General features: G+C 37.0%; 1 protein-coding gene across 2 annotated transcripts in view; it reads left to right on the top strand.

Moving 5' to 3' along the window:
- LOC100645083 (discoidin domain-containing receptor 2) overlaps positions 1-24625 on the top strand; it is a 141041-nt gene that overhangs the window by 103392 nt on the left and 13024 nt on the right. For both annotated transcript variants that reach the window (XM_048407749.1, XM_003396599.4), the window contains exons 4-9: positions 4280-4511; positions 8305-8452; positions 18398-18562; positions 20018-20151; positions 21737-21944; positions 23007-23102. In XM_048407749.1, coding sequence (XP_048263706.1) covers positions 4280-4511; positions 8305-8452; positions 18398-18562; positions 20018-20151; positions 21737-21944; positions 23007-23102 — 983 coding nt within the window. The remainder of the gene's footprint in view (positions 1-4279; positions 4512-8304; positions 8453-18397; positions 18563-20017; positions 20152-21736; positions 21945-23006; positions 23103-24625) is intronic.

Raw genomic sequence — 24625 nt, 5'->3', positions numbered from 1 at the left:
TGCGTTGTTATTGGGGTGAAGTGAAGAAGCAATTCGCGTGATCGAGCACCGGCCACGACCTTGTCTTCCTGTACATGCTTCTGAACGTTCTCGTGCTGAGCATAGAATTTTTCTATCGAGTTTCATGAAAAATGAAATTGAGACTGCAGCTTTATGAGATTAATCAGGAAAGAAGAGGATATTCGAATGAAATTATTCGAAGTAGCTGTTAGAAGGTTCGTTAGAATGTTCGTTTAATTACTGCCGCGGAAGATTGGATTGCGAATGTTAAATCCATATCTTTATGAGTATAATTAAAAGAAATGAAAATTAAATAGATACGTGTTTTACCCTTGAAACATTCCGCCCTCTTTAGTTAAATCGTCTTATCTCGCATTTAATTCATTTTTCAAGATGTGATGAAACATTTAAAGCTCTTCGTGTTACTTACTTTTAAGTGAAGTTACACATTACACTAGCTTTTATCTGCGCTCTTATGAAACAATGACTGAATATTTTAAATTGAATGAAAAGCAAGAAAGACGGCATAGAAGAATAATAAAACTTCAATTTTCTCGAATATTTCAAAATGATAGACAGAGTTTATTAAGTAAGTAAGGTAGTATTAAAATAAATTCTTTATGCTATAATTTTTTCATATATCTTCGCAGATATGTTATGTGCATTCCGTACATTTTTGTATATTTAAATTTGTTATAAACTTGCATAAACATTCGTAATCTATTATTGCTTTGCGTGTTCGCTTTATGAGGACGTTTATTGAAACGAGCCTTTCCTATTTACGCGTGGCAGCGATATTCAGTAGTAGTAGACTGCCGTGGTCAGACACTGGAAGCACCTTATAAATGAGGACCGTTCAGACGGCTGGAACACTTGGCGTTGCCATCCATAAGGGATGGAACTAACGTTCCACCATAATAAATACTTAGTGAAACTTCACTGAAATTTCTCACAGCCCTGAGAAATTTCAGAAAGAGCCACGCCAAAAACTTCCAGAGAAACAAATACCTTAATATAACTTTAACCGCTTGAACCCTTTAGCTGCGGGTAGCGAATACCTTAATACACGTTATTCTTTGTAACGTATTCAGTTACCCTCGTCTATTTATATAGCAACAAAAATGTTATCAAAATGTGTAAATTATAAATAAGCTGATAAGTGAAGATATTAATTATTGTTTCATGAAATGAACAAATTATAAATTTAAATTATTTAATAATAACTTTATGAATAAATTACGAATATATAAGAAATATTTTTATTTGGTCTACAAAACGTTTTGCAGAATAAAATCAATTCTTTCATATCATAACATTTTACAACGCGTGGCTGTAATGGTAATACAGAACAAAATCGTTGCTGATATTTTTATGCTTAATTAAATTACATCCTTTTAAAATATTCAAACATTTCCTTCCATATTTACAAAAAACATTTACACATGTTAGGTAAATTCCATTAGGCGTATTAATAAATCTTTTACTGCTACAATAATGTAGAAGAATCATATTCAAAATTTCGTGCTTCAAGTACGTATACCTCGAGCATTAATGTGCACACAATGTTGTGCAAACAAATGTTCACTCGAAGTCCGCCAGAACTAAAAGATTAATAAATCACGCTTTTAAATCTTCCAATGCAAAAGATGAAACACGATGAAACACAAATCGGTTCTATTTAAACTTCGTGTCCAATAATACAGCCAATCGAAACAAAATGCTACGACAAACGTTTTAACAGCTGAATACCAACATGGGAACACACGGAATGAAATCGACGTCGTTGACTCGCAAGAAAAACGCGACGGATCCTCTGATCAGTCGGCAAGTTAACTTCGTTATTAGGTAGGGAGCACGAGCGGGTCCAATAGGTGGTAAAAGTTTCGCGAAAGTTTCATTGGGTCGATTTAGAGCAAACGTGGGGAGCGTCGGGACGAGAGGAAACGCGAAAAAGAGGGGATTGGTTGGAAAAGAGAGAGGTTGGAGAAAAGAGGGAAAGAGGGGCGGTGGAAAGAACTGAATCCCGGATTCGCTGTTTAAGTACACTTCCCTCGAACCGAAGAAGTTCTTGAAACCGGCGAATGGCCCCGTGAATTGTTCTTCTTTGTTCGAACGATGCTGTAATGGCCGGAGGACTATAACTGCGCCTAGACGGAGCTCCTCGCTCTTCAAGAATCGGTGAAACATTAACTTCGCGCCGCTTCCAAAACTGGTCTCCCCGCGATTCTTTATTAATTGGATACTTCCAATGCGATGTCATGGAACTACAAGACCATATGAAGATGACAGGCAAGAAACATGACAGACTATGGATTTTTATGCAATTTCAATTTTTTATGGAGAGAAGTAAAGAAACGTAAACGAAAATATAGAAGAAACCCGCACAGTAGTTTGTTTCGCGAACTAAAAGCTATAACGAAAATTATAAACATTATTTTTTGACTTTTAATTATCATTAATTACTCAGCAATCTAATGAGGAGCAATTTCCAAATTCAATAATCGACATAAATTTCGTATTACCAAAATTGTCCTTCTGTTAGGTTGTTAAATTAAAATATATTTTTCCATCCTATTGAACATTGTAAAAATAATTCTCGACTTTATCGTTCATAAAATGCTGTCAATTTCTCGGTTAGAAAACGTCTATTTGTGAGTATTCCTAGCAATTCCTAAAAATTTATTCAGTTGGAAGTATTATTTGTTGCAGCAGATCAAATAAAAGGTTTTCGTTTCTCGATTCCGAACGTCGATATTTTCAATCGTTTGGAATATTTCGTGTACATTGGTTACGTTAATAAACATTCATCGTCATGAAAAGTTCCGTTAAAGAAATTTAATTAATTAACTGCGAGCAACTTTAGACCAGGAACTTAAAGTATCAATTATAGCTTCTCTCTCTCTCTCTCTCTCTCTCTCTCTCTCGATATTTGCCATGTCTCTGTCCACTGCGGGCGGAGATATAATATCAATTAATTATGTCTGTCCAATTGGAATGAAAAATGACCACTGGCTATTGTAACTGGTAGAAAAGAGAAGGGGTTGAGCGTTGGTTGGATTCGGCGATATGGCGTAACGATCCGTGAATTGAGCTTGTACGATTTTGACGTGGCTACATTTTCGGTACGATTATTATTGTGCAATTTCAGTCGGTGCATTGGCAGGCCCGGTCGAACGAGGACAAATTTTCAACGGGAATGAAAATTGATTTTTGGGAACCCTCTTTTCGAGCCAACGCAAACTGCTGCGCGTGTCAAATTTCGATTCGTAATATCAATGCGATCGAACGGTTTACCAATTTTCTGTTTTTTCTCCCTTTCACTATTTATTTTTTTCCACGGATATTTCGTCAGTTCTCTGAAACGTGATTAATGAATTTTGCGAAAAATCCAGTGATAAATAATCCAGAGAGTATTATTGAAAAATTATCTATTTGAAATATAACAAAGTTTTCAATGTAGTTTTATGGGATTTTAATTCCCTCTCCCTCTCTGAATTTCAGTGGAACATGAACGCGTATAAATATGTGTTTAATAAAATCTCATCTGTATCCTTGATGAACTTGAAGTAGAAAAAACACGACTTATCTATTTTATTTGTTACGTACTAAAATATTAAAATAACAATTTGAATGTACACGTAAGATTTAACTGATACTAATCCATGCATTGTTTATAAGAAAGGTTTATATCCAACTTATTTAGTTATCAAGAAACCAACGCGGTAGTTCAAGTGGAATAAATTTAATCGATCTCGCGTAGCTGCTCTCGTAAACAACTTAATCTAACTTGTTAAAAAATATCATCCCTTAACCAGGAACTTCTACGATGAGACAATTACATGTTGATAAATTCAAATCAATTTCAATTAAGTCACTTTCGGTCCTTTAAAATAAAATGATACTTGAGAAAGTAGAACACCCTCAAGTAAAATAAAGAAATTAAAATATCCAAGAAAGACTAACGACCCAAGTGATGAATTAACTCTCATTTCCCAGCTAATAGATTAAAAGGAAAAAATTATCGGACAAACAAAGAAAATATATCCGGATTTCTTTCTAAGTTATTGACCCTATTATCGAACTATTGATATTAATTATTGGAATTATTAACTAACGAACAAATTAAGAAAAGGTCTCGAGATTTTTCAAAAATTAGTCAGTAAAAAATACTCATATAATATTGAAAGCGGTCACGGAGTGGCCATCGATCTAGACGTCTCGTTAACATTCATCGAAACGAGCAGCAGCACGTAACGCTAACAAATTCTGACGAAAACAGGCTGCGGAAGGAGACAGCAGGCGGTGCCTGGTGCCCGAAGAGCCAAATAGAAAGAGGAATTCGTGAGTGGCTGCAAGTAGATCTTCCTGGACCTCACGTGATCACTGGTGTACAGAGTCAGGGTCGTTACGATCACGGCCGTGGTCAGGAATACGTCGAGGAGTATACCCTCGAGTATCGACGTCCTGGGTTCACCGAATGGCGGCAATATAAGCGCTGGGATAACAAAGAGGTACGTGTACTCACGTCTATAGCATGTTAGAAGCGCGTGTGTTGACAGTGGAGAAGAAGTAAGTTAAGTCGGACGATCCTGAATAACGTGACCGTAATCAACCTACCTACAATTCAGGTTTACGTAAACTCTGAGTTTGGCATGTATTTCATACAAAACTCTTTCAGTGAGATTTAGGTCGGCAGATTGTAGAGACCAACACGTGACTCTTAATACATTACGTTCTTCTTGTAACTCGAGCAAAGTCGTTATTTTGCACGAATGTAAAATCATCGTTGATCAATTGCTTCCTTGATAATTCGAACTACTTGTCAATTCAGATTTTCGATAAACTTCACCGAGTTTTACGCGCAATTTTCATACAAAATCATTTCAACGAGATTTACAGTGGCGAATAAGAGAAGGTTAATAAAATAAGAATAAAAAGACGATACGCGAAATGGATTTATATTTAATAAGAACAGCGAATAAATATAATGTATTCCACGGGATAGATGACTAAGAACGTTTGAAAATTGGCTCCTTGTTTCAGTTTCCGCGTATAGAGTTTACGAGTAGGCTATTTTTGACGGTTGAAACTGATGGTAATGATAATAGCGTGACATGAAGTTCCTTTTGAGCAAATACATTCCAAGAATTGTCCTCTTATCTCTATATTTTTTGGGAAGCTATCAGGGTAATTTGATAAAATTATTCAATTTTGTAATTCAAAAAACGATGTATACAGTGATACAATTTAATGGTACAAAGTGTCATTAAGAAAAGTGGAAAATGTGAAAGACAGATGGTGGTGTGCGTTGTTAAAATTCCATTTCAAACAATGGTTCATTGGGGAAGAAGAAGTATGATAGAGTAATAAGAAGTCTCGATTTATTTCTCAGTGGAGAAGGAACTTCTTGCTTTGCTGAAACGTTTGGATCTCCTTATTGTGATTCCATCGGGGTCGGCGATTCGAAGACGATTCGAGTCACGGGATTCGCGAACCTTTGCGTTACCTCTAACTGTTCTCGAAGATTGAACCGGAAAGGAGGCAAGTGAGATGCGGCCATCGATAAGTACGTGTACGCTGCAAACCGCGCTCATCGCAATCCTTCTTACAATTTCGAAGTTTCTTTCGGCGCGTTAACCGCCTTTTATGGACAAATCAAAATCTAATGTATTCGCTGTTATTACAAGATGTCTGCTTCGCCGCTGGAATTAGAAAAATTGTTTCTACTAAAAATGTTCCACTTCCGCTTCTGTTGGATGCTATTTAACTGATAATGACGGTTTTGTTAGATTGGCTCGTATCAAACGAAATTATGCATAGTTTTTTTTTTTCAAATGTCATATATTTAATCAAAGTAATTTCCGCATGACTTAATGCATTTTCACAACAACGAGTCTATATTTTCGCAATAACAAGTTAAGAAATTTCATATTCCAGGTTCATGAGAATTGTCGGCTTTAGATTTTAGAAATTCCTGAAATGGAACTGTAACTTTCCGCTAGACTAATTTATGCATTAAAAAATTTTCTAACAGTATACACGAATCTTTTACTAAATTTGAATTAATGTGAGAAAATCACATAAATATTTTGATTATTCGCTAACTACCAAGGTTTTAATATTTTTATATCTATATCTTCGTAATATTAATGATATGTGATTTACAGTAAACTTTTCTTTCGTGACGTGGTTTATAAGCGACGACAAGATCAATATTGATAAGCGATGTTGATAATCCATCAAATTTAAGATTTTTGAAGAACGATTTCTTCGTGTGTGTGCGCTAAGCTAATGACGCGTTATCCACAATTTTCTAAAAATGTTTAGATCGCTTTTATATCTTTATATCACTTTTTATATCGCTAAAATCTAGAAAAGAATAAAAATGTAACAGTAGCTTGCACGAACGCGACGTACATGCCGATAACAGCGAATATATTTAACATGAAACTCGAGCCACGAGTTATCAGCGATCTCGAACGAATCGTTTCGAGATTCGTGACGATCTAAGTTCATTATTATTTAACGTTATCAATTCGCTAACTGGCTAGAATGCAACTGGAAAAACAAGTTTTCCGATTTCGACCGGATAGAATAAATTTCCAATGTAGCCGTTTCATTTGGTTGATCGTCGAATAATTAAGAGCCGTTCCAGGGGAATCGTCCAATTAAGCAATCTCGGTCGCGATAGGCGGGTTCTACAGCTGCGTCTGTAACGAACGATAATTTATCGCCCGGTGGCGTGTGAAGCAGCCCGTTTCGCGATCCTCGCTCGACGGACACTTCTACGGAGGAAATAGAAATTGGTGTGCACGAGACGAGTCACGTTATTCAGGCCGAATTGTAATTATTCTTCTTTCTCTAGGCTTTAAAGATAGGAAAGAAAAGGGACAGGAAAATTGGACGATATTATCGTTTATTACTTGTCCGTACGAAATGTTGGTAGAGTTTACTATATGGTACGATTATAGTAAAATATAGTACAAATTTGCATTTATATTTTACTGCTAATGATATTCGGCTTTGTCAATTCTTTTTATTTGCGTTATGGATCGAAAGTATTTGGATGCTTGCTTATTTTTAATTTTAAACGTATGACAGGTTACAAATAAAACTTTAATAGTTATAATTTAATATATAAATAATTCTTCGAATAATTTCAAATATATAATCATGAATAATTATGAACAATTAAAGCAAGAAAAATTTCGATCTCTAAATAACATAACCAGTATACTTTAGTTTTAATATTCTGTATATTCTCACATACAGACGAATTTCGTTTGTATGAATTTGCCCATATGTGATAAAAGTATGTAGTAGAAGTATGTAATAGAAGTAGAGGTTCACGTTCCGATAAGTAGATTCAGTCTACGCGAGTTCATTTAATCAGACGCAGACTAAAATTTCGTTCAAACGAAGAAAGCTTATATAAAAAGTGCTCATATTAAGTGCTGCTGCATTACGTACATTATATTATTTTACTATTTTACGCGCTTAAGACTTCCATAAATCCATAACCATTCACAGTCTACTTACTGCAAATCGATCAAAGCATCCAGCTACTTACGAGCAGTAGCCCAACCACGACATCCTGGTTTATTCAAACGATAATTTACACGGCCTGTCCGTGAAGGTGCATTAACCGTGACACTACCTTCGAACAGATGCAATCATGATCTATGTCTAACCACGTGCCCCAGCCTCTAACGCTAAGACTTCTAAGGGTAAGCTGATTGATATTGACATCGATTCGACCATAGGTAGGCCACGCACATCATCGTCCGCTTACAAATCGACTATCAACGCCCCTTACATGGCTACACCATTATTATCCAACACAAAATTGTTTGGCGAAACGGGTAACTGAATTAATCGTATGGTAGTCACGGAAACTGTTACTCGACGCAAGGACAGGCGGACGCATTAATCGGACGTTGTAATTAAATCAGTTAAATTATTGCAATTAACCTGATAATTATACGGCTACGGTAATATATCGTCGAAAACGTTGTTCCACCAACAAATTTACTTAGGGACAAGCACTGATTAAATGCGTTTTATCGGAAGAATCAATGAATCGACCCCCTGTGTTGCCCCCCCCCATTTTGCTCTGTAATTTGTCCGACGGAAATCGTTCACCGATTAATGGATCGCTTTAATTTACCAGCCGCTTCGACGCGGCCATTAATTAACGCATCCGCCGGTTAAACGTTGGTTAAACAACGTTTAATCGCTACGCAACAGCGAAAAATTAAATTCGAGTCACGGTGTCGCAAGCCGTTTCGCTTGTAACTGTTGCAGGTGTTGACCGGGAACAGCGACACGTCGACCGTGATATCACATCGATTGGTACCACCGATCTTCGCCAGCCAGATTCGTATTTTGCCGCATTCCGAGCACCGGCGCACCGTTTGCCTTCGAATCGAACTGAGAGGTTGCCAGGACACGGGTGAGTGATGTTAATGAATTCAGCATAGGTGTACTGACTACCATCGAACCACGATAATACGCGCACGCTTTACGTAGCGGAAGAATTGTGGTTACGAGATGGATATTCTAATGTTAAGAATTTACGTTTCGAATATGATCGTTGATATTCAAACGGCAAAGACGTAAATTTAATATATTCGAAGTCTTAAGAGTTTACTTTTTGACGTTTAGATTTTAAATATTCGACGCGTGAACATCGGAATTTTCCAATATTTGGAGCGCGGAGATTTAAACTTGAAATATTCCAATTGTAAACGTTTAAGTTACAAATACATATTTAAAGGTTTAAGCATTCGAATAATAAATTTCCAAATTCTTATTTTATTTATTTCGAGTATTTAAATATTTGAACGTTGAACCATTAAAAACACTGATTTTCAAATATTCGCGTTTCAAAGTTTAAGTATCGAGTTTTAAATACCTAAATCCTAAATATTTAAATATTTCAGTATTCAAATTTCAAATATTCAGAGATTCCGACGAGAAAAGCTCCGCACGATAAGACTACAAATCGCGAAAATTCCAGCGCGGGATACGCAAATCGCGGGGACATAAATATCAAAGATTCAGATTTCGACCTAATTCCGTCTACGATGGGGGGTTGGTGGTGGTCCCGAGAACGAAGAAGAATCGTAGCCGATGTGAATTTGCAATTCCACGGTGGAACGTACGATGGAAATACGACGACGACCGGCCGAACAGCCGACGATTAATTTCCAAATTGCAATTTCGTTCAATTTGGCGAGCCGCTGCTGAGACGGCAACGAGTGAATCCGTAACCGGCGTTTGGAGTCCAACTGCGATGCTGGATCCTATTAACGCCGGTAACTGCGTTATACGAGCAAGCTCATCGACTACTGCTCCACCCTTCTGTCTCTCTGTATCACTCTCTACAGGCTACACATTTGTTTTCGATCCACTTCTGCTGCTTAAACGAGTCTAATGGAATCGACCAACTGGGACATTGTTGCAGCCACCGCGAAACACGTACGCGAACACCGACCGCTACTGTCGCCGCGCAATTTCTCGGTTATCCTGAACACGCAACGCGTGTCGACAACTTGCGGAAACTTTCAAGCATCCGTTCTACATCGCGCGACACTGAGAACCTCGCGATTTCTATGAACGCTTCCGTGTCAGAATGAACAAGCAACACGACGATATTGTCTCTAATTCTTGCAATGCAAAGAAGAAAGACAGTGGAGACAGTGGCATTCTGAAACTAGGTTCGGTTCGATGGCACAGAAACGTGAATAAACGAGACGGGACATTGGAAAACATTTCCATTTTAAGACAATCCGGTATTTTTTTTCTTCTTTTTTTTTTTGCTTGTGGTATATACGTTGAAACGCGTATCTTGCAAGAAAACGTATGATATGAAACATAAAAATATTTTATAGATAGACTGGGAAATATATTGTTCCTTATAATACAAAATAGGGCTGCGTTATCTCGTAAAATAAAGTTACAGAGTAAAGAATTTTAGAGAGGTAGTATGATTAAAGCTATTAAATAAGACAATGGAAATATTTTTTATTAGCATATAAAATATATGTTTTATCAAAAATCATATTACTTAGATTATATATTTTTATGAAATCAGAGCTATGTTACTTCGAAAACACAAACCCGTTGAGTAAAATTAATTTCAGGAAGATAGCGTCGTCACTAGGCTTTATAAAATGAATTTATAAATACTTTCCTCGTAATTTCTCAAATATTTACAATGACTTGCGATAAGAAAAGACCGACTTTCGTCTAAAATGACTTCCATCCAGCTAGATAGGCGATCCGTCACGCTGTGCAGTATGCTCATATTTCCGGAATGAAAACTACCTTCAAAATGGGGCAACGTTTATTTCCTTGTATGCGAGATACGTCGTTTTATAAGAAAACTGAACGAAAGATTCATCATCCTTTTCTCAGCAGTGTTTTGGAAGAATTCTCTTTACCTTCTTAAGGAATGAAAAATGAATCCGTAATTTTACCTACGTAACGAAATGATTGATAAAACGGAAAAAGAAGCTTTATAAATGTGATATCGAGGCGAATGTAAAAGACGTAAAAGAGTATGTCGTAATTAAATGAAGTGTACTCCATTGTGTATTGGCAAAAGAAATACCATGAAGCCGTGGGCAATAACGAATCTACGCGTATCGATTTTTCATTAGCAGGTACGAACAATGACTTGCGAAGTAATTGAAACGATGCGTTTTAAAAATCTCGTCCGAGTGTACGCCGGATGAATACGCAACGAACGCGGGAAATTCGAGATTAATATTTCATAGCGAGAGGGAGCACTATCGGAGAACACGCGGATGGACACTCGCATGCAACGAGCCAGAGTATGCAAAAAACGCAGAAGGGAAACTAATTCTGAATACTTCTTTTTTAAATGGATGGTCCCTCGAATGGAATCAATTGACCCATATTTTTTTATACGCCGCGTATTAATATTTATGGTTGACATATTTATCAGGATTAAATATAATTTTCCAAGGGTGCTGCATTTAATAAAGCGTCGACGGATGGGGCAAAAAAAAAAGACATGAAAGGAAGGATGGAGAAAAAGGAAATATGAATACTAATTAAAGCGAGCAATAGCGACGCTGCTATTAGAATACAAGAAGTACCAGGGTAAAGACAAAAAAAAAACTTAGAAAAAGACACAAGAGGGAATCCTGCAACCTAACATAACCATTACTACGGTAGAAAATTAACCGTGTGCTTCTTTGGCTTGGCAATTCTCCGATGATATTCTTTAGCTTTCCGGCGAAAGAATCCTTTCTCTTTTTCTTTTAGTTTTTAAATAAAATATCTGTAAACAAGGCAGAAATCCACCGAGGGCTATTTTTTAACATTTCAATCTAACAGGAAATAATCAAGCTACGTATAACGTTTCCACGTTTCATTTCGCATAATTCGTCTCGTTGCAGTGAGGTTTCGTAATGGTCATACCCTTTTACTCGTCGCGACATTCACGCATGGATATAATGAAATTTCTAACTCTGTTTTCTAATTTACTGAAGTAAAAAGTCAAACGAAGTAGAGTTTCATAACATTCCGTTAGGTCAGCCTTTTATGTTTTTCCTTTCTTTCCACAATCCTGTTCACCATTCGTTCCTTTTTTATTTCTTTCGTGTTGGTACATATCTCGCGTGCGTATGCGCGTGTTTGCTTTTAATCATAATTTAATTTAACTCAAGCCGCCTGCAGCTGTTAATGGAGAAAAACTTTTCGCGCACGGATTGTTAATTGTTTTCGTCACAGTCTCCGGCTAGCTCGTAGTTTCGTCCCTCGACCGAACATAATAAACGAGAAAGAAGGAAGTTTCAACGGAAAGTTTTTACTTTGCACAGATTTGACAATGTCTAGGGTGGTTTGGTTAGAAAATTGAAAAGCATTCAACGATCTGGTGACATGAACTTTAGCCGTGGAATTCGCGTATAGTAAGAGAGTTAAAGCTTACCTTCACCTCTAGCTTCTGATATTTTCATCCGCCTGTCATAAAAATCTCTCAATGTCTGCGTTGTTCTTTCGATAACGTATTCTCGACGCGTGCTTGATTTTTGTTATTTTTAAAAATCATTCAAGATGTAAAGTAGAATATTCTGTTTAAAATTTAGCTGTTATAAAAATTCAACATAGAAGAAATTATTAATAGCGTAATAAATTTTATTTAATTGACCACCTTTAGCTTCGAAATAGATTTAGTTGCGAATAAAAATGTATATAAATATATTAGAATATTAGAATTCGTAATATATATCTTTAAAAATATTTATGCAAAAAGAATTTATAAGAAAAGTTATGAAAGAAGATATTTCCTTGTATAGAAAGAAGGAAGAAATGATCAAATATTTGAAATCTTTACACTTTACTAACAAACAATTATCGAAATTATATATCAATGTGTTGTTTAAACTTCTAGACCACGGTGAAACTAACTACGGCGCTTGTGAAATATATTTCGCAACTTTTGCAGCTATTTCTTCCCAAAGTACGTAGTTTACATATAGGAGTTTCAATTTCGATAACTATGGAAGAAGAGATAGTTATTTATTAACTCTGTTTGATGAATAAAGTTTCAGAGGATATCGGAGGTATCGAGTTAGGTTTGGGTCAGGTTCCAGGGAATTTCGGGAATCTCAGAAGTCTGAGAGGACATCGGATGTCGATGGTTTCAGAAGGTTGCAAGAGTTTTAGAGGATATTGGAGAACATGTTGTATCGTAGACTCTAGAGGTTTTAGTTAAGTTTAGGTTAGGCACGTCGTTAGATGAGATTATACAAAACATTCAGGAGGTTCTAATTATTTCAAGGAATATTAAAAATATTTAAAGTTACTGGATGTTTAAGAAGTTTCAAGGAACGTTGTAGAACTCGGGGGAATTTCAAGGAATATCAAAGATGTTGAAAATTATAGAAAGTTTTATGAATCTTGAGAGTTTGGAGAAAGTCTTAAGATATGTATCATAGATTTCTAAAGTTGTATATATATATTTCTTCTTTCCTTTTTTCATAATATTCATGCTATCATTACGATCATAGGAGAAATTAGAACTCGAAATAGGGTAAACTTACATTAAAAATCTATTGATATACTACCAAATATTCTACGAAAAATCTACACCAAATTCTCCACATCATGTAAGCTTAGAAGTATCGATAACGCTCTATGTGGAACCTAATTCAATTTCAAGAGTACGTTGTTCTCATCATGTTACGTCATGAATAATTCTACGTAGCACGTGTCCGTGAACGAAAGTTCTACCATTTAATACGTGGATCAAATACACAATATCCCATTGATCCTCTCTAAACATTACAACAAATGACTGAATCCAGTTACTTAAATCCTCTATACTATTCATAAAATATACCCGGTCGAATTAGTTATCTAGAATGCTATGACAATTCGAAAAAGGATACTTATGTACGTATACATTAAAAAGATAATGTCAAAATGAAAAAGTCTTGATAAACGTGGATCGTGTAACACCATAAGAGCACATTACATAAGAAAGTTTCTCCGAATCACAGACATCCAACCAATAGAGTGTTCATTATCATACTATCATTCGTATATAAACGACGCAGAAACTCTGGAATATTGAAGCTCGTCCATTAACAACTGCCTTGCTTATATTTTTAATTTAGAAGAAACAATTTGACGAAACCACTAATAGAATCAACAGAAGCTGTCGAAAATATATCGCTTCTCTGAATTCGAAAATACTATCCATGAAATACTGTCGTACGATATGGGCACATTAACATTATAAATCACATTAAAGAAGAAGAAATATATGATAGTGATATATGTGTATATATATATATATATATATATAATCAGTGTTAAGCTGATTTATAATGAAATTTATAATAGAAAAATATCAGGACCTTATTATAGGCTATATGTATATAAGTATACACCTTGGATATATTCTTGCATATTATAAATATGTGTTCTATATATTTGTATGCTCTCAGATTTCCCATAAATGTCTTATAGCTTTGATCATATTCTTTCAACGAATGCTACATACTCCCAAAGTTCGACGAAACTTTTCTGAAAGATCCTATTTAATAAAACACATATTATGTATTTTGCGCAGAGAAACGCGACGTGACCTGGCGCAGCAACGCCGCGGTATATCAATATCAGTGTAATGGCCGGCTATTTGCATAAATGATTTTTCTGGGTCGCTAATGTCGAAGAACCGCCAACAGGGCGCGCGAAAACGACGGAAAGGCAGAGGTGGAGGTCGACTCGGAACAGGCGACATGAGAGGTTTCACGCTATAAGAAGCGTTCAGAGCGTGTGAGATCGAGCTGCGGTGGGCGGGAATGTCGGATTTATGAGGGCCGTGCACGACATCTGGTTAAAACAACGTTGCTACCAACCTAGACCGGTGAACACGAAAGATTACTCCCGAAAGCCGGGCTAGTAACTCGGAGAATCAGCTACACACTTTTTTTTATTAATATTCCTCAAGCTCGCTGCATATTTTCTGAATTTTCACTGTAATCCTTGCAAGGAACTTGAAGACTCCTTAAACAAGATTTTAGTGGCAGTTCGTTTTTGTATATAACAAATTATTTTTATGTAAAAAGTATACATTATGGTTCCCACTGTCTACATCTCCGAGGTCACTTTAACAATGGGGAAGATTGTTAAATGGAAGGGGCAGTTAATCTGGGATAGTATTTGAGTGTTTGATGAAGATTTGATTAGAATGATTTTAGACGTTTTTTAGATAATTTATGTACATTGTTTTAAATCTCTTACTAAATTGTCGGGTGTTAGAATTTTTATAAAGTTTAGATAACTGATATCTTGCGACATCTCTCATAACATTCTATGAATATGCTTAGTAGGCCTAAGAGCCGCAGCGAAATTGCACCCTTGCATTCCTTGGAAAAAGATCGTCATTTTCATCGTAAAAGAATCAAAGAGAAGAATCAAGCGTTTAATTTAACAAATACCAGTGTATAACGTAGTAAGATGTTTGTAAGTAGTTTGGAATTTTTTAGATTTTTTGGAAGCTTAAAACAGAACCTTTTCCTTGGGAGTTGAACCTTTATACTGTATCAATAACGTTGATGGTATAAAAATTGCTTTCGTATTGTTATCGCCAGTAAACAGTGAGAAAGAAACGAAACTGGTAACGTGCTTCTTTCCTAAAGAAAATTTTTTATTCCGAAATAGTTTCACTAAAGAAATATACTTAAGTTGCTAGTCTATCGTATTAAAAAAATTTCGAAGTATGACGGGTTAAAAAGCGCCTACAACGCCCCTGAACTCAAAATCCGCACAGTAAGTTTTTCAAGCTGAGACCATATTGCTGATCGTCACGGCATTATAATTAAAGACCCGGACAACCCTGAACTTTGCAAGGTTTCCACAATAACACTAGAACAAAACAACCAAAGAGCAAAAATATCAAATTTTCTCTAAAAACGTTTCTTATATTCCTATATATATACATATACATACACCTCTATCTAGATTTCAGTGAAAATCTGTCTAGCGAAAATCTGAAATTTGGCGGCAAATTTAATCAAGCCTGGAAGACAACAGGTCTGAACTTTGACGAGGTAGTGGAGAGAAGACGCGTAATCAATGTCTCGTTATTCGTTGCCGAGGAAAAGTGGCTTTTGAAAATGACCCAGACCACGGGGCGGGGCGCAGTGATGGAGGGGAGGATTGATTTCGAAACTTGTTACGAGTGCACTCTTCGCCTTTGAGGGCAACTTCCCTGGAAATTGCTCTAACGACACTCGATGAAACTTCGTAATAATTTGTGTGGCGGCCGGGAGGAGGATTGCTGGCGCAGATTAGATTAGCGGATTGCCGGATTACAGGGCGAAGTCGCGGTAACGGTGGTGTGTACACGGCTTCATGTTAACACGGGATATGTACTTTTAATGTATGCGCCACGGAAGTTGCCGGAGCATCGACGCGATGTCTTTAATGGATTTCGCTGGTTGATAAGAAGTTCTGCAAATTATGAGAGTTTTCGCTATACCTATATTTATTTTTGCTATATCTGCACGGTCCACTTGCACGATCGAACTAATATTACCAGTGAAGTTTTACTAGTCGCGAGTCATTAAATATCTTTGCATAATGTTAACAAGATTGGTGATGAAATGAATGGTATTTTTTCAAAGTAAATTTTACAAGTTATATCGCTAATTTGTCTATCTTATTTGATGTAAAAATTATGAAATCGTAAAAGGCAAATCTACAATCTATAAATTGCAATTTGCCAATTCGCCAATGTTATTAGTTGGTAAATTATTATCCAACAGCGTTCCGGTATAAAATATTGGACCGTACGATAAATTCCTGTTGATCTTCCACTGGTGTATACATTTCGAAGAATATTATAGAAACTATTCAAAGAATGTGGAAATATACGTATCTGAATTTTGTAATGAAAGATATTCATCTATGTATATAGAAACAGCCTAAATAAGTTCTTAATTAGGTAGATTTTACATGAAATAAACTATGATATTCGTGTTTATAAATTAAAAGTAAACTCTTGAATAAGATCGAAGAACTGAAAGGATATAATTAAATTTAGAATTCAAACACAAGAAGAAGTATATTCGTATATTTATTTGCGGTAAATTTGAAGCTAAAATATGAATTGGAATGATTGAAGTAAGTAGGTCGTACAGGTCCTCTTATCGTTTAAATCTAATTATAACAGCTACGAAATTGCATCAGGATATGTCGTCTTTATATTTTTAGATATGTCCTTCGATACAGTCTCAGGCAAATTTGGTTAATTGTCGTACACATTTGGCAACAAGATGCTGTATTAATATTCAATGTTCCTTATGTACAAAATTTCATTTAACTTTACATTCAGATTTAGCAACCACACCCTTCGTCATATTTCTCTTAATTGTTCGATCATTTTCTTCAGGTTCTGCATTTTTTTCGTACTGTTTTATCTTTTTTTTTAAGAACTGTTATTTTCATTCTGACAACGATCCGTAATTTTGATTTGATCAAACTGAACGCGCGATTATTATTATTATTACGGAAACTGTTAAAAATAGATTAGGCTGTAAAAAAATTGCTACTGCCATTCATCGTAAAAAAATTGCATGATAATTACTAGCCTACTTTTTCCTTACCTAGTTTCAAAACTAATTTTAGTATCATGCATTATCGATGTAAATTTAGTTTAGATCAGAAACAAGGCTAAACTCTAAGATATCTCGTTATAGAATTCTATCATTGTCTATTGTCACAAATGACTAACGATCGTAAACTCAGTCAAACACAGTTCAATCGCGTCGTATAAATATCTCCGTGGGATTTGTATACGGAAAGATTTATACCAAATTTACTCCTAGCCAAAATCGAACGATGTATTTCCTGAAACGAATGCTAAGATTCAATATTTTCTTGGCGCGGCAGGCAACCGGAGACTTGTCCGAAACCCGTTCGACCGCATCGCGTGACACGGTTCGCCGGCCACGAACGTAGACACCGTAAAATATTGAGAGCAGTTAGGCGATTCCAAACACGACACACAGTGAAGTGGTTGCCGTTTTTGTCGTTCATTATTAATTTTCTCGCCACGAATGTCCGACCTCTTGGACACGCTCTCTCGACACTCTCTCCGCCGATCGGAAAGATCAGTCACCCGACGGATTACTTTTCCATCCAACCCGCTGAAAACTTCTTATCTGAATTTTTCTAACGAATTCCCAACATCTATCCATTATTCCTCAACATATCACGTCGACACATCGTCCAACTTTCCTTCTGAAGCTTACCGGAAAAATTTATCACTTTCAACCCCTTCAAAAAGTTAAACGAAATTCAACAACGATTTAACAACCGACGACTATCGAGCAGAAAAGAATAAGTTCATTCTGAAAATACCATTTTCATCGAGTTGGAGATACGTAAACCGTCTACCTAACGAAACGATACAACTGTCAACGCAGCGATTCTTTTCTGTCTCATCTCTCTTCGATGTCTTGGCCTCGCAACCTTCCGACTTTCCTTCCTCGATCCCCTTTACTAAAGAAAGAAATCTACCTCTACTAAACTCTCTAAACTAAAGGAAATCCAACGGTGATCCAACAACCTCGATTATCGAAAAGAAAGAATGTTTCATTCTCCAAGTTTTATTTTCCTCGGGATGAAGGAAGATGAACCGTCTACCTAATGAAACAATGCTGTCGACGCAGCAATTCTTTCTCACCTTCCTGTTGTTTCACCGACGCAACCCTGCAACTTCCTTCCTCGGGGTGCACGAGGCGAGAGCAAAGGAATAACATAAAGTTGGCTGGTTGTTCAACTTTGTTTTAAAAGAGAGGAGCATTGTCGTCACAGTTGTCACCGACGAAACTTCTCCGCGGTGTTTCAGGTGGAGTGGTGAGCTACACGATACCGGAATCCCCGACGGTCGAACTTAGCGACATCTCGTACGACGGTAAAAGGCAGGACAACTTGTTGACCGATGGTCTAGGCCGGCTGATCGATGGAGAGGTCGGCGCGGATAATTACAGGCTGGACATGGGAGATGGAAGAGGTAATCGGTGGGTGGATACATGAAGGGGTGCTAAGTGCCGAAACGGAAGGCATCCAGAAGAGATTCTCGAGCCTCCGGAGAAATCGACGCAGCACGTTGTCGTTTGAACCGCTTATTTGTCAAGTCGGTTAACTCCACGATACAAAGATTAGAGAAAATTGATGAAATAGTGCGGGATAGGCATCGATCGAAAGTGCTTTGGCGCTAGAATTTCAAAAATTTCATAAAGCGGAGTTAAGCGCTTTGGCCCGTGAGCGACTCATTTGCAGTTCGAAGATCGAGTTCGAAGATTATACGTCGATTCCATTCGCTATAAAGCAACGATATCGAGTCTCTGAATTACGATGCCGCGCGAGGAACTTTGAACACCCTTTTGCACGTAGCATAGGCAACGAGATACTTTTCGGCGGAAGGACTGATTCTTGAAACTTTGAAACCGGAGTATCGATTGCAGGGGTAAAAGTAACCCGGCGAGAATGATATTTAAAATTTTTAAGCGAACGCCGAAGTAGGGATACTGGAAGAATCAATTCGTTTGCCGAAAAGGAGTACGGTACGTGTATGCGTGCAAAGAATTGGGAAGTTGACATTTTTATTGATATTATTAGATTTTGGTTTACTTCTTTGTTATTTCCTGTTTTATTACCAGAGCTTCCTAGCTTAATGATTTTGCAATTTTTCCAATGTTTTTATATCGACTTAATGGTGCTGTAGTTTACTGTATAAATTATTATATTTTCACTGATATGATGTAGTATGTTGAGTAGATATATGTTTGCTTTGATGTTGCAAAATAATTCGCTGATACAGCGTGACACCCTAAATGTATCGTGTGTTAAATTCTCTAATATCATAGCTACTACTTCTGTCAAGTTCTGAGAATGCCAATTGATTGGATGCAAAAAAAATATAGAGTGTCAAAAATAGGATAAATAATTCAATAACTTAAACCTTGAAAGACGTCTGTGGACTGAAAGAATTCCGACAATAATATACAAACTATTCGACTAATTTAACTTTTTAACTCTCAAAGTTATAAACTTGAACTACGTGTTTTCTATAACTATTCAATCCAAACAGATTTGCGCATACTGATAACGACATTTTTAGAGACTGACAAATTAAACTGGTTAAAGTCTGTAAATTACGTTGGAAACCTTTGTCAATCGGTACTTAGCACCTGCTAAAACACACGAAACAGTAGATTACGCGAAGACGACGCTTTACAAAACAGAGAATCGACAGTGGAATGATGGAGGTGGGTCGGAAGGTTGAAGTTCTCGTATCCGGAAGTTACCCCGAACGGAATCAATTCAATTAACGAGAGAAACAATAGATCAATCGCTGCTCAGGCTTTAACTTCGATTCAGGTTAACGAAGTTGCCCACCCAGGGTGTACGGAATGGATTCGTGGTAAATCAATTCCCCGCGAAACAGATACTTTTTCGTTCGCAGGCACCGGATGGGTCGCCTGGATGCGCGACACCTTCGTCGACGATTACGTGGAGCTCGTGTTCGAATTCGAGGTAATCTGGATCTTCGAGGCTGTGCACATCTACACCAATAATTATTTCTCTCGCGACGTGCAGGTGGGTAATCTTTTAATGCACCCATTCCTCTTGCGAATCCACATAAACCACCCCAACGAAAGATAAAACTTTTAATGGCCACCGCTCGTCGTTAGACGGTTGCGATATTTTCCCTGAAACCAGATTACGATGCTGTCCTGCACGCCGATTAAAAGATCGACTTCGGGCATATCGAATTTTATATTAGTTACGATTTCAAATTTTATAACTGCAGTTTTCTGTCATGAAATATTGATCATTATTGGAATTTTAACGTTGGAAGTATCGTAGATGCATCTAAAAAATTGATGCTTTTTAATTAATAAATAACCGTTACATGTTATCACGTTCGTTTCATTTCCTGGAAATATATTTCGTAGTTCGAGATACGTTCGAATCTGTTGGTTAATCAGCGCTTTTGGTTGACAGAGAGCAGTGTTTCTCCTTTTTTCAAGAAAATATATTTACCCCCCCCCCCCCACAATACACATAATATCAGTGGCTTTGTCTATTGTGTATTTCTCTTCATTTCTATTTTCATTTCTATTTAATTATTCCATAAGTAAAAACGGTAGGTTACGCGAATTAATGTATGATATTAACAATTATCGAATTACAGTAGAAGAAAAATACACTTTCATATATTTTGTACGCACTTGTTCAAAAAAGAAAATTATTCCATACTGTTATGTGTTCTTCGAAACTAACGAAAAACCTTAATTTTTACTTGGATTCGAAAACATTTCCAATCGTCTTATTTCAAATATTTCTTGGGATCGCCGATAGTTTTGACGGTATTGGAATGATCGGTTGAAACAAGGAAACCCTATATAAATGAAGATCAAACATTTCTCACCAACGTGACACGAAGGAAATTTTAATCGTCATGTGAATTAAAAAATCGGCTTTAAACTCAACTCGACATATCTTGCACGTTGAAATGTCAATGCGATGCACCGGACGAATCGTTGGTATTTCCTTTCATCTGAATGAAAGGCCTCGCCATTAAAAGTGAGTCGGGGCTTAAGTACCGGTTATTGCTTACACGGTGATTCGAGCGAGTGGTCCATCTACTAACTCCTATTAAACCGTACATTTCTTTCTTCTCCAATGGCTGATCGCTCACCGCGTGAATTTCTCTCGTATAATACATCGCATTGTTACATTATTACACGAGAATTAATGTAGACGGCGTCGTTAATCGAATGATATTTTAACTAACGCTGAAATTGAAACTATAACGCTGACAAGCGTAGAAGCATCGTGATACGAGTTGCCATCCATAGAGAATGCGATTAAATTTATCGAGTTACGCGATGTATTATATCCCCGAATTAATTAACTATCTAATTCTGTGATCGTTATCGTTCCCAACGAAATGTATTGTCTTTCGTTGCAGATTATTGTGCTTATACCGTTTGATTATGTTTGATTAAAATCTCCCGAAAAACATTATATTACATTATTACGATTTTTTAATTTCTATTCATTGAAACAATTAATAATAGCGAATAAATAATAATAGTTTGTTACAAAATTATATATGACGGAGGAGAACCGACACGTATCGTCGATGCAATCCCATCTTGGATTTTGTATGCTCCAGGTATTCTCGAAGGCGGATGTCTGGTTCAGTGTCGATGACGACACCTATGAGGAGGAACCATTATCTTACTCCTACATACCGGATATCGTGCTGGAGAACGCGAGAAACGTGTCTATAGGGTTACACGAACGTCAAGGACGATTTCTTAAGATACATTTGTATTTCGCTGCCCGATGGATCATGATCAGCGAGGTGACGTTCGAAGGAAGTAAGCCTTTTATCGCCGTCACGCGTTCTTTCATCGATCAGAAACGATCTACAGCCAATATGCCTGCCACTAGGCGTGCTCGTAATCTCTTTTTCTCTCTCTATACTAACACGGTTTTACGTAATTAGAGTGCACTCGTACGACCATTGGACCGTGGTAATAAAAATCGCGGCGACTTTCGAACGTTCGCTTAATTACCATTTCACGGACCGCAACATCTCGTCAGAGCCATTGTTGAATCGATAACGAATAGAGCTGGTAACGACAGCCGGGATTTACCTGTTTTCAACGTGAATCACGGTGGTTTTTTAACTTTCATCGCGCGTTTGTCTCGAATATCTACTCCCTATCTTTCCAATTTCATCGCGCGATCCTAATGGCCATTCGAATTAACGCCGCGATCCGTTGAACCGATGTTCCTGCGGACGTCCCCGCAGGGACCTCGAGCCAATCGTCAAAAAGAAAGAATTTCCCGCGGAAATGAGAGCCAAGATCGAATAGGAAATACGAATAAAGCAACCGATCTGTTAACGGTGCTTGGTAATTCGACGTCGATAAAGTTGAGAAGTCGAGAACAAGATATTGTAATATTAAATTTTGAGAACAAGAGCAGATTTCATTTATGGTTATTATATATAGTTATTTATTATTTATTTATAAATTATTATTTATTTATAAAACCTTTTCGCTCTCGGATATCTTAAAATTACTAATATGTTCGCCAACTTGTACCTTATAATACGGTGTCCTTGTAAAAATACGTGGAATCTACCTCTTAAGTAACCAACCCTTAAAATTGATTTTTGCTAACATCTCAGAATCGACGATTTTTTTAATTTACTCGCCTACCAAGCCAACGAGAAATAAAATAAATAAGGAAAATAAAAGGATCGTTACGCATGAATATTACAAACAGCTTAGCTTAAATATCGCGTAATCTTCCGGTGTTCAATGCGAAAGGAATATCGGACGGATCGGAAGGTAGGAAAAAGGCTTTGTTGTCAGGCAGATTAAGCAAGATTTACAACGGTTTAATTAGCAAGACACGTCTTCTTGTTCCAGCGAATCCCTATGAAAATACCACGGAAGAGTCAGCATCCGAGTTCAGTAACCGGGAAATTCCAATGAACCCCGAGGTGGATCTTAACTTGCAAACAAGTAAGTGACTCGACGGTGGCGGCATTTAATTCGTATCAATCTCGAGTTAATTACACCCGGAGCATTCGAAACTTTTCCGTATCTATCTTATCTGGTACGCTAGGCTCGGATATATCAGCTTTCTAAGTTAGATATGTACAGGGTGGATCATAAATGCATGTCCATAACTCAGGAGCTGAATCTTTAGACTGAAACAAGTAAAGAAACGCTTTATGAATGTACACACCTCGGTTTTCTAGCAAAGGACGATCAGAGAAAATGTTCCATTAGACTGTTACTTTTGAAATATAAAACGGATTTGTATATGGGACATATGTACGGTTCATAAGACGTTTTTTATTTTATCGTAGTGCATGGATTCAGGCTCTGTAATACGAACATACATTTATGACTCACCTTGTACGATCGAATTAAACGAGATCGTTGCATGATCGTTGCATGTAATTTCGGTCAAGGTGAAGAAAAAAGTAATTTTTTCCACTGTGAAAGTACCAAAGAACCAAGTTAAATACGAAGAACGTCTATACGCACGTGTAATACAGTTGTGTAACTTCATCACGCTTAATTATTACCCTTTGTTCTTTACCCTTTAATCGGGCGACTCTTACACTCTGATTAAAATTTGCTCGCTTGGTTGCACTTGGGGTTAAGATACATGTACTAGTAGTGTAGAACACTTATATCTTCTTACGCCATAATTTGATGCACGGTATTAATATTCGTTAGAGGATTTAAGGTACACGGTTAATTGCTCAAAATCTTGAAAGATCCTTAATATATTTTAAGGTAACATTCGTGCAAGGATCTTCGATCGCCCGTGTTGCTAGTCTTACGGTAGCAAATATATTCGTATTAATAGATTTACAATGCTACTTATACATTAAGTATATTCTTTGGAGAAGTTTGAACATATTACCAATGTGAAAATGAATTGACGTTGTTCATTTATGCTATAGTATTTCAAATACGATTGAAAACTTTTCACGATATTATATGTATTTTAGAAGATCGTAATAATTCTCCGGCAGAAAGAAAAATCAAACTCGATTTACAAAAATCCATTAGACCAATCGTTATCTGTATTTTTTTATTATTCCCGAGTTAAATTAGCAGATTAATAATCGAATTACGCGAGGAGAGGTCGTCCCACTTCTTACTCCGGCGCAATCATCCGTTCGGCATCGGTCCGTCAGAAAATCAATTTCCCAATTTGTTCGTCCGATTATACAGCAGAATAAGCCCTCGATCGAGTTTCGTCCTCTTTCACTTTGTGAGTACATAAGGTTTGTCCGACGAAGTAACTTCATTAGCGAAACCAGGCCGCCATTCTTTGCCGAGCGGAGGATACGATTAGAGAGGATTCGCGAGTAACCGTCGGAGAGACGGAGAAACTTGGATAGTTTATAATTCACGTAGCAACTTCGTCGTAACGTAAACAATTAGTCGGATTAAGAGGGTACTCGTTCGAGAAAGGGAGCAAGAACGAGAAAGGGAGATGGGGCTCGCGTCGATCCGGTCTTATT

The sequence above is a fragment of the Bombus terrestris genome, chromosome 7 (assembly GCF_910591885.1).
Source record: "Bombus terrestris chromosome 7, iyBomTerr1.2, whole genome shotgun sequence".
Lineage (NCBI taxonomy): Eukaryota > Metazoa > Arthropoda > Insecta > Hymenoptera > Apidae > Bombus > Bombus terrestris.
Note: the sequence above shows the minus strand (reverse complement) of the source record. Positions and strands in the feature narration are given on the sequence as shown.